At 48.4% G+C, this 10,439-nt stretch overlaps 1 protein-coding gene across 2 annotated transcripts in view; it reads right to left on the minus strand.

The window, feature by feature from the left end:
* Positions 1–2,789, minus strand: part of PRMT8 (protein arginine methyltransferase 8) — a 98,349-nt gene extending 95,560 nt beyond the window's left edge. For both annotated transcript variants that reach the window (XM_029954067.1, XM_029954065.1), the window contains exon 1: positions 2,651–2,789. In XM_029954067.1, the coding sequence (XP_029809927.1) occupies positions 2,651–2,725 (75 nt within the window). In that variant the 5' untranslated portion in view covers positions 2,726–2,789. The remainder of the gene's footprint in view (positions 1–2,650) is intronic.
* Positions 2,790–10,439: the final 7,650 nt, after the last annotated feature.

The raw sequence follows: 10,439 nt of genomic DNA on the forward strand, positions 1-10,439 counted from the left end.
AACCTTTGCTTACCTCACAAAATCATTACAAGAGGAAAAGAGATAAAGTGCTTGCAAACAACACCAACAGAAGGCAGGAAAAATTCTATAGAATTATCTGGATTGTTGGGCACTACTGTCCACCCGACAGTGAATTTCTTATGGGCAGGAACTTGGTTACCTTCATCTTTCAATCTGGAGTAACTGATTATTCCTAGTGCATGGTTAGTGTTTGATATAGACGTTGAATTAACAACAAGGACTACTGCCACCAATAAACACACACGCGCGCGCACACACGTGTTCTTGCCTCTCTCCCCCACCATAATGCAGGCAAACCCATAATACCTCCGCTTTTGGAAGTACTGCTCTAGCCCTGGTGTATTCCAAAAACAGCCAGTTCCTGGAGGAAAACCAAGTGATTGTCACGCGCCTGGATGCCTCCACTGGGCACGTTTGACCAAGTCTGAATTCCTCCCCTTCTCAAGGGAAGTTGCTAAGAACTGAACCCCAGAATCCCTCTCCTCCAAGGAGCCCCAGTTGGGTCTTTCCTTACCCCCTCCCACCTTCGTGCCAGGCATGCGACGTGTTTTTTTTTTTTTTTCCTTTGCAGGAGCACAGTCGCCTCTACTGCTGTTTTCATTGATGCCTGGAGCAGACCTGGCATGTGCAACTGCTGAGAAGCGGGAGGGGGGAGCGCGGAGCCGCGGGGGAGCAAGTAAAAATAGCTTGGCGCGCGCCGCTCTGCCTGCTCTGGACGCCTTTAACCCTGGCCAAGGTGGGGAGCTCTGCGCACTGCTGAATCTGGCAGGGGTCTGCATCCAGACCCCGTGCAACAGCCGGGGTGCGGGGGCTTAGAGACCCGTGAAAACTTTTTTTTTAGAAACCGAGAAAGGCGGGGGGGGGGGGGGAGAGAAGAGCAGGAGAAAGCTGTTTCTTGCTTCCAGCACTCCAGCCACCTGGCTGCAGGGACTGCTATGTGCCCACTGGTCCAACACTTTACAGAAGTGCAGCCTTGACTCTGAGCTATTTTTAGGAACCTCTTCCGCGGGTGGGCGATCAGAAGGAGGAGTGTGAGGGGATTGGGAAGGCTAGCTCTCTGCTGAGGGCTAGGCGCCTTTGCGGGTGGAGAAGAGGAAGTGTCTAGGGGACGGTAGGCATGTTGGCTTTGCCCTAACTCAAGGAGACAGCGTTAGCTACTGAATGCCCTACTGTTTTCAAGCCCCTGAGCGTGTTTGGCTTTCGAAATAGACAGTTGCCAGATGCATGCTGCTTCTAATCTCCCAGAGAATGGGGATTTTAAAAGCTTTGCTGCCTATTGCTATGGGCTAAGGGTTAGCTGCAGTTAAGACCTTACTGAAGAAGATCGGAAGGGTCTCTGCTCCCTTTTGCATTTCTTCAAGACAGAGGGACAATCCCCGTGCCACACCTCCATCCCCGCCTCACGCTGCATATGGGTAACCATATGTGAAATGTACGGCAGCCCCACCAGACACCCGGCTATTAATAGAGCCCGAGAGTTTGCTCTCTGTCTTTTTCCTGCCACCGAGTAAGGGATGATCATCACACACATACCCCACTCCGCCCCCACCTCGGCGCACCGTTTCTCCAGGAAGGTAAGGGGGCTGCCCACGCTGATCCCCTTCGTAACTACAGATGCCTAGAGCCTACGGACTAGTCCAGTTGTAACGACAGCAGGGTCACTGCGAGGCCAAAGAACACAGCCTCCAGTCATGGGACGCAAAACACAGCAGGGCTCATTGCGGTTCGGGGCCAACTCGAGAGTAGAGAAAGGGCAGCTATTGGGCTGCCGAAGGCGAGGGGCAAGAGCGCAATTTGAGGAACTAGAGCGGCCTCCTCCAAAGCTTCTGCGGGACGAGTGGCTGTAGACCCATTTCTCCCCTGCAGCCGGCGGCGCTCAGCCCCCACCCCGCGGGGGCTCGGCTGCCGCAGGAGCGGGCGCTGTCCCTGGTTCTGAAGGTGGCCGCTACCAGTGCTCGCTCCCCGGGTTTAGCGTCCTCGAGGCGGCTCAAACATTCCAGGATTGCAGACCTCTCTCCGGCCCACATCTGGGCGGGAGGGTCTGTCGGTGGTGCCCAAGTCCCACCACCCTCTCGGTTTGGCCCCACCGTGGCCCGGAGCTCCCCGCGGTGCTGCGGGGACCGCGAGCTGGGGGACTGACTCGAGCTTGCAGGGTAAAGCTCAGGCAGCGGCTGGAGATGGTCAAGGCACTGCAGGGAGCAGACCTGGCCCCAGGATCACCCACCCCAGCTTTGCACAAAGCTGAGACTCTGGACCCCTAATGGAGCCCAGAGGAGAGGGCAGGGGAGCGCTGCTGCCCAGGGTTTGGGACTTGGGGAAAGAGAAGCGAGCAGCGGGTGGCAGGAGACGGAGATGGGGTGAGAGCGACTCTTTTGCATTTTCAAGAGGGAGGGGACCTGAGACATGCACTGTCTTTTCCCCCAACACACACACACACACACACACACACACACACACACACACACGGCCGGCAGAAGCAAGCGGGATGGAGCCGGGGAAAGTTTGGCACTAGGTGCTGAGCAGCGGCGGCGGTGGCGGCGGCGGCAGCGACAGCGACAGCGGCGGCGGCGCGGTGGTCCGGGGTGGGCTGCCAGGGTCGCGGAGAGCCCCGGCTCTCTCGCCTCCTTACCTCGGTGCTCTCGGCAGCGTTCTCCGCCATTTTCCTCCTTAGGAGCAGGCAGCGGGAGGAGTGTTTCATGCCCATAAGAGCCAGCAAGGGTTTGATGATACAGAGATAGTAGAGAAAGAGAGAGCTGGTGTAGCTTTAAAAGAGAGAGAGAGAGAGAGAGAGAGAGAGAGAGAGAGAGAGAGAGAGAGAGAGAGAGAGAGAGAGAATGGGAGGGAAAAAAAAAACCCAACCCAGCCCCTCTGCTGGAGCCTCAGCCGATACAATCAACTACGGTTGAGTCTTTTCTGCAGTCTCCACTTTGTTTTATTTTCCTCCCTTCTCATCTGCTTCGGATTCCTTCACACAGTTTCAAGTTCTTCTCGCGCACCCGACCCCCTCCCCGCCCCTCTCCGCCCGCGCTTCGGGTTAAGCTGGAGGGAGGCAGCCCCGAAGGCTCCGCGGCAGCGGCGGCGTCTCTTCTCCCGGCTGCTCGCGAAGTCCGGCCGGCCGGAGGCAGAGCCACCAACTCCTCTCAACTTCTGCCGATCCGCTGGGCGAAGCAACACGCTTCCTGCGCGTCTCTCCTAGGGGCTGAGCCGGGTGAGTGGGGGCGGGGTAGGAGGTTCGGTCGAGCGGGCTGCGGCTGGGCGCGGACTGAGGGCCCCCAGCGCCCCCGGGCCCGCCGCCTCCTCCAGGCTCCAGGGGTCTCTTGGCCGCCTCCACTCCCAGGCGCTGTGGACAACTTGCGCGGGGGCAAAGGGCTCCGAGGACGCTGCAGGGCCACGCGGGGGACTTGATGAAAGCAGGCGCCGAAACTGGGCTCTTGCAGGTCCTTAGACCCCGGTGTGCGTCCTCCCACCGAGGACAAGCTCTGGGCAAGACTGGGCCATAGTTACCTCGCCCCCATCCCACCCCACCCCCAACTCCCCAGATCCTCTGTCAATTCTTGGTTCCTTCCTTGTCGAATTATGGTTTCGGGAGCGAAGGGGTGGGTGTCTGGATGAGGGAGGGTCCTTAACTCCTTCAGCTCTAAGGCTAAGCGTGCTATCATCTCTCCTTTTCTCCCACTGTCCCTGTCCAGGCACTTGGGGCTCCAAGCTTCTATCAGGTTGAGAGGCTGGGCCAAAGGTTCAGCCAGAGGAGGTTTGGAAGAGACCGTAGGAGAAAGCCAAATGGATGAGCCTGCAATCCTGTTCCCCTTACCCTGCTAGCCTTGCTAGCAGCCCCCTGCCCACACATTTCTCCTCTCCCTCCTCACCCCTCCCCCATGGTCACCAGATTTTGAAGTCCTTTTATGGGAGAGAGGGAGGATGTCACGTACCCATTAGGATTCTCTTGATCCTTTTTTAAGGGAGTTTGGGCGGCAGCAGGGGGGTGTGAATTTTTATACAATGCATTCCTGTCTTCACTTTGAGAGCTTCGTTTTCTCTGTCTTACTAGCCATCTGTCAGGCTGGTGGGAAATAGAACAAGGAGGGGGGCACTCTTGCCTCTCCCTTTGCAACAGACCACTCAGGCTGGACTCCTTCAAAGACAGCTGCACTTTAAAGCTTTCAGCCCACAAGTCAAGGACAGGGACCTAAAAGATGCTCCTTGAGCACCCTGCCTCTCTTCACTTCATTCCTGTAGTTACAGAGGGAGATCAGTTCCGCATGCATGCCCTATTTGTTTTATCACCTTTGACAGCAGGAAATGTGCGCCTGGTTGTCCTCAGCTAACCTCAGGATCCATTGAAAAAATGGACAAGAATCTAAAAATGCCTCCATCACCTGGTCCTAGGGGAAAGAGAGGATGCATTGCATTAAGTGGAAGAGGGAGAGGAGGAGGAAGAGTGGAGAGTAAAAAAGAGTGAAAAGATAATGGGCAACAGGCTTGAGTTATTGGACATGTATGCATGTGTGTGTGTGTGTGTGTGTGTGTGTGTGTGTGTGTCTGTGTGTGTGTGCGTGCGTTGTGTTTGGGAAAGAGTGAATATAAATGAAAGAATGAGGCTAACTCCTTAACCTTTTTCTTACTCAGACCACAGACCTTGACTAGTGTTGGGAGTGAGTGAGCAGAAGCTTTGGCAACACCTACCTGGTCATCCTCCTTCCCTTTCACACATGAAGAAAACTCTGAGGGGATGAATGAGATGAATCTAAAGAATGACTTTTGCCCTCTTGAACCCCATTTTCTCTAAGCAGCTTTCTCAGGAACAAAAGATTATGAGGCATCTCATCCTCTACCAAGAGAGTCATTGATTACAATCAATGAAAATCAGAAAGGAAAGGATCCTCACAGCTCTTTGGTCCAATCCTCTCATTTTACCAATAAGTACCCTGAGATTGAGATCAGAGGAAGGAAGCTATTTGTCCATGATCCTTCAGCCAGCTGAGGGCATGTCTGAGAGAAGCTTCCCAAGCCTCCTGACTTTCAGTTCTACACTTTTCCCCCACCCCACCCCACACTGTTTCTGCCTGTGCAGTGCATCCATTCTGTGACTAACCAGGGAGGAGGGGAGCGGAGACAAGCTCCCACCAAAATAGGCTGCTGCCTGTGCGTGATTATGTTGCTATGAGAACCTCAGTGGGTGTGTTTCCTCTGTTCCCTGTTGAAATCTTTTGCTTGGCTTGGCTTCTCCCCAAGCACAGACACGTCTCCCCTTAGAATGAGGAGTGGAGAGGCTGATGGAGAGCTGCATTCTCCTGGCAAGAGTTTTCTATTCCAAACAATCCAATGCAGGGCCAACCTGGAGCTGTGAATGGGGACCATAGGCCACGAGGGTGGTTCCACAATGGCTGGCGTGAGTGGTCTTGAAAGTGAATAGTCCAGTCCTCTGTTAAGCCACCTTGGAACAGAGCTGTTCCTGCTGTGTTCCCACCTAATTACAAATTCACAAGCAAAAGAATTGTAACTTTAAGAGACTAAGCTTGGGGATGTCTTGTTACACAGCAAAAGATTACCTGAACACTCATGTCCTAAGGTTGTGAGAATTGATGACGTGTGAGAAGTGCCTAGCACATAGTAGGCATTCCCAGTACCCCATTTACAGGACTTCAGTCTTTCTCCACCTCTTTTTCATAAGTATGTCAACACAGTTTTTACAATATTAAAAGAATTCCACAAAGAATCTACAGGATATCTGTTATACGCCTAGTTCATTAAAAGGCACTGAATAATAGGGCTTAACAACAGGCAACAAAAAGTATTGGACTGACCATTGAGGAACTCTCAATTTAGCTACCTTGAATGCTTTGGAAGTGTATAGAATTTTCATAGAAGGGCTTTAGAAGGGATTTAATGGAAGAAGATACATAGGATGACAAGACCTACAAGGAGTTCACTAAGATGTAGGTTAAATAGTCTGGAATAAAATGCCCTACCAGGTAAAGGTGTCTTGAAGATACATTTTGTTTATGTCTTTAGTGCAACAAAATGTATTGAAGAGTACATGTAAAGTGCTTAGGATAATGTTTGGCTCATGGGAAGACCACAAACATTGTGTTAACGTTTGCTAGGCCTTGTGCAAGGCTCTGAGTCAAACTTTATAAAGGACTTATTACATGCCAGAGACTCCGCTAGACTTAATGTGTCCTCAATGCAGTTCTTTCAACAACTCTTTTGGGAAAGTATTGTTATTATCTCTAAAAAACAGATGAGAACACAAAAACACAGAGAGTTGTCCCAATTGGTAAAGTCAGGATACAAATCTAGTATGCTTTATTCTATAGCATGAACTTCAAGAGGTGAACCAGATTCTGTGAGCAAGATTGTGGTTCTCAAACTTGGCAGCAAGGTGGAATCATCTGAGGATCCTTAATACCAGCGCTTTTCTTCATCCCCCAGAGGGTATGATTTAGTGAGGCCTGGGCATCAGAATATTTTTAATTCTCTAGCTGATTCTATTGTGCAATCATGGTTGAGAACAATTAGATAAGGATATGTGGAAAATATGAGAGTACCCACAGAGAAGGTCTCTGTGTTATAGAAAGGGCCCCCCAAAACTCGAGGAACCCCCCACAGTATAGAACTTCTCTAACACAGAAGATCTTGAGAGTGAAAATGTACTTATGATTTAGCCAGCATGCAAAGGTTGGAATAAGACTCTTGGGAAGGACTATAATTGGAAAAGTTATCTGCCTTTATGAGATGCCACACGGAAGTGAGTTTCCTGCCACTGGAAGGGTTCAGTCAGACTAGTTATTTGGCATAGCTGTTGCAGTAGAACTACAAACCCTGGAAGGTGGAGCAAGGCCTCTGAGGTTTCATTCACTCCATGCTGCGACTCCAGTATGGTCTCTTCTCATTTCTGAGCCCTCCAGGAGGCGAAGACTGTGCTCACCTTCAGGAGGTAGTCAGCACTGCCTTTGCTGCTTCCCCACATCCAATGCCCCAACAATCAGGATGCAGTTTCTCTGTCTGAGAAGGCCTGGACTCTGGCTCATTCAAATGTGGTTGCTGAAATGAAAAGTGTCTAAGACATGTCCTGTGGCTTCCTCCTCCTCCTTCAAAGAGAACCTCACACGTGGTCTGGGCTCACATATGGCCAAGGCAGGCTGCAGTGAATCCTTGGCTCCTCAAGAATTGGGCCATGGCCGTGATCCATCACCACCTCATGGCAGCTAACCCAGCAGTGCTCTTAATATCTTCTGGGCCAGATGGGAGCCCAGCCAAGGCTGCAGCAGCCGGATAGATATACCTGGCTGAACCTCCAGGCAGCCCCACACCTGGGCAGTTTTCCTGTGCAAAAACCTCTGCAGTATTATTTCTCCATAATCCAAGGCCCAATTATTTTTTAAACTACATCACAAAGAAGAACTTGCAAGAGTGTACCCAGTGCCTGCAAAGTCTGGGTTTCTTTTGGTTTTTTCTTTTGCTGTTAAAACCAGAATGTTATTTCTTTCTCACTCTGATAATGTCTGAGTAAATTAATGCATTGTTGTTTTGTGCTGGATATGAAAACATTTGGTTTGATTATTCTAACAATATCTGAGGGGTATTTTCTTAGTCGTTCTTCATTAATAGCTTAATTCTTGGTGTTTTGTGCCTCTAAAAAACTGAATACCATCATTACCTGCCTTTGTCTCAGGGTAAGAAGGACTTTAAAGACATTTGGATTTTCTCAGGGGCCTATGATCGAACCACTTCTTCAGAGAAGCGGAAAGAGGGAGATAGTAGTACAACCATAAAGGCACTTAAAAATTCCTTCTAAAATGCTATCACAACAGAATTAGTTTTTTCTTCTTGGCATAAATTGTACACTCCACTCCTTTCTTCCTTTTCAAATATTTCACAAAGGCTTACTTTTTCTGGAAAATCTCTCCTAAATCCTCCAAAGCTAACTATAAATCAATACAGTGTATCCAGTACAATAATTCAAGACACATTTACTTCTATTAGCCCTTACTATGCAGTACTTAGCAGTACTATGATCCAAGCACTGTGCTAGGCATGCTAGACTAGAAGATGATTTGAAATATCTTCTTCCAGGAAAAGCTGGTCAGGTCCTATCATGGGTCACATGGATTTGTTCTAATAGTTTAGATATAGCAATAATCAATGGTTTATAGTTACACAGGTCTTGCAGGGGGAAAAAATGTATCTATTGATATGGACAGGGAGAGCCTTGAGGTGATAGGGTCCTGACCAGAAGCATAGTAGCCTCCATTCAAGTAAGGCTGAGGACACATTCTCTACCAAGATTCCAAAGTTCCCATGTTTATGAAACTTTCATGGATAAGAAATGGTCAGCCTTGCCTCCATGCCAGACACATTATACGTTAATGTCACTTGGAGCATAACGCATTATAACCTGCCCTAAAGGTCTGATATCTGACGTCTCACTTATCAATAGCCCTACCTGAAAATGCACAGTGAGAGGAGATAGTTAAACAAAGCTGTGCTTGATTCCATCTGTTTCCTTTTTGGACCATTTAACTACCCTGATCTCTTTCTTCTCTTCCCAGAAGAAAAAGCATGGGCTTCGTAGGCTTACAGATCAGTAGGTTAACCTCTCCATCTGTGTGAGAATGACTTAATGTGATCTCTGGCAGAAGGGTTGTGACAATAAAATGAGCCAATGTAGATGAAACACCTAGCATAGTTCTTAGGAAATAGTGTTCAAATGAAAGTTTCCTTCCCAGCATCTCATCACATAAAACCATGTCTAACTACATGAGACAGACACGCAGTGTGATGTGGAGAAAGAGTGTCACTACAAGGGTCAGCAGACCTGTGCCCTAGTCCCAGATCCCTCATTAAATAGGTTGGTGACTTTGAGAAAGTCACTTTACCTCTCTCAGCCCATTTCTTTTTCTTTAAAAATAGGGGTTTACATGAGACTAGCCTCCCTTCCCTTTTATGTTTTGTCATTTTATGCATGGCATGAATTATGATTCTAACTACACCCAAAGTATAACAGAGACTGGTCACATGCATCTCAAACAAACATACAACTCTAATGGCAAAAACAAAGACTGAAGAGTAGAACAACTTTCCTCCCTACTTGTAAGAGAGCTTGAGCAGAAAGTTATATTTCTGCTAATTCCAAGAATTTACAAAGGACACTTGTAGGTAACACTCATTACAATGTTCACTCCAGTGCTGGGCTTTCATTAGAGATTTTCAGAAGTCAAAAGGAGTTACATTTTTTTTTAAACAGTCCTACTTGATTCTAGCAGCCCAAAGACCACAACCAAACAGTCATTATAATGGTCATCATTTCATATCTCCAACCCTTGTCAGGGTACAGAGTTCAGTGGGTAAACCAATGAATTTCTTGACAACACAAACTACCTGGGTGTAGTCAGCATAATCTCATCAAGTCTTAATGAACCTGTATCAATGCCTGAATAATGCAAATTGGCAGATTATCCAAAAGTTGCTTTTCTTTGACTCATTTTAATTTTTTAAAATGTTTTATTTATTTTTGAGAGAGAGAGAGAGAGAGAGAGCGTGAGCAGGGGAGGGTCAGAGAGAAAAGGAGGCACAGAATCAGAAGACAGGCTCCAGGGTCTGAGCTAGCTGTCAGCACAGAGCCCAATGTGGGGCTTGAACCCACAAACTGTGAGATCATGACCTGAGCCGAAGTTGGACGCTCAACCAACTGAGCTACCCAGGTGCCCCTCTTTGACTCATTTTAAATATCCAGATACATACAAATAGAATTTCTACCTGTCTCATGATTATTGGTTTCAAAGCATATTCAAATTAATGTGCTGTCCCACAGTAAACAATAATGGTCACAGATGATGGTCCAGAAAGCAGCCAATTGTGTTTCTGGGGAAGCCACCCACAGTCCTCCTCTTGCCAGAAACAATCCACTCTGTGTCTGCTTCACCTATGGGAGAAAAAAAAAATCAATTATCACACCTAACCTACATGTCTGGGTCATGGATTGTTCAGTTATTCCACAGAAAAAAATACATAAAGGTTAGGTGACATTTTAAAATCACACTGCAAGAAAAAAGTGGCTTCAATTTCTTGGACCATCTAGCTATCCATTTAATTCCAGTGCAGCTGTGGCTTTCTAGAGGGAAGGGCTTCCCTCTCCTGGGATGGAAACACTGCTTGCAAAGCTACGAGCTATCTCCTGTGGATATTGTTCTTCTCCTGGGCCCTCATGGAAGGGAGAAGGAGCCCAGTGACCAGAATAGTGACTTTAGGCCACTGTCCACTCCAGGCCAAGCACTGTGCTAAGTGTACTCTATACACTACCCCACTGAGTTCTCACACCATCCCCAGATATTAGTTGCATTGTTAACCCTGTTTTATACATTAGGTAAGGCTAGCTCAGAAAGGTTAAATAGCTTTCTCAAGTCATATACCCGGTA

This window comes from Suricata suricatta, chromosome 10 (assembly GCF_006229205.1).
Source record: "Suricata suricatta isolate VVHF042 chromosome 10, meerkat_22Aug2017_6uvM2_HiC, whole genome shotgun sequence".
Taxonomy (NCBI): Eukaryota; Metazoa; Chordata; class Mammalia; order Carnivora; family Herpestidae; genus Suricata; species Suricata suricatta.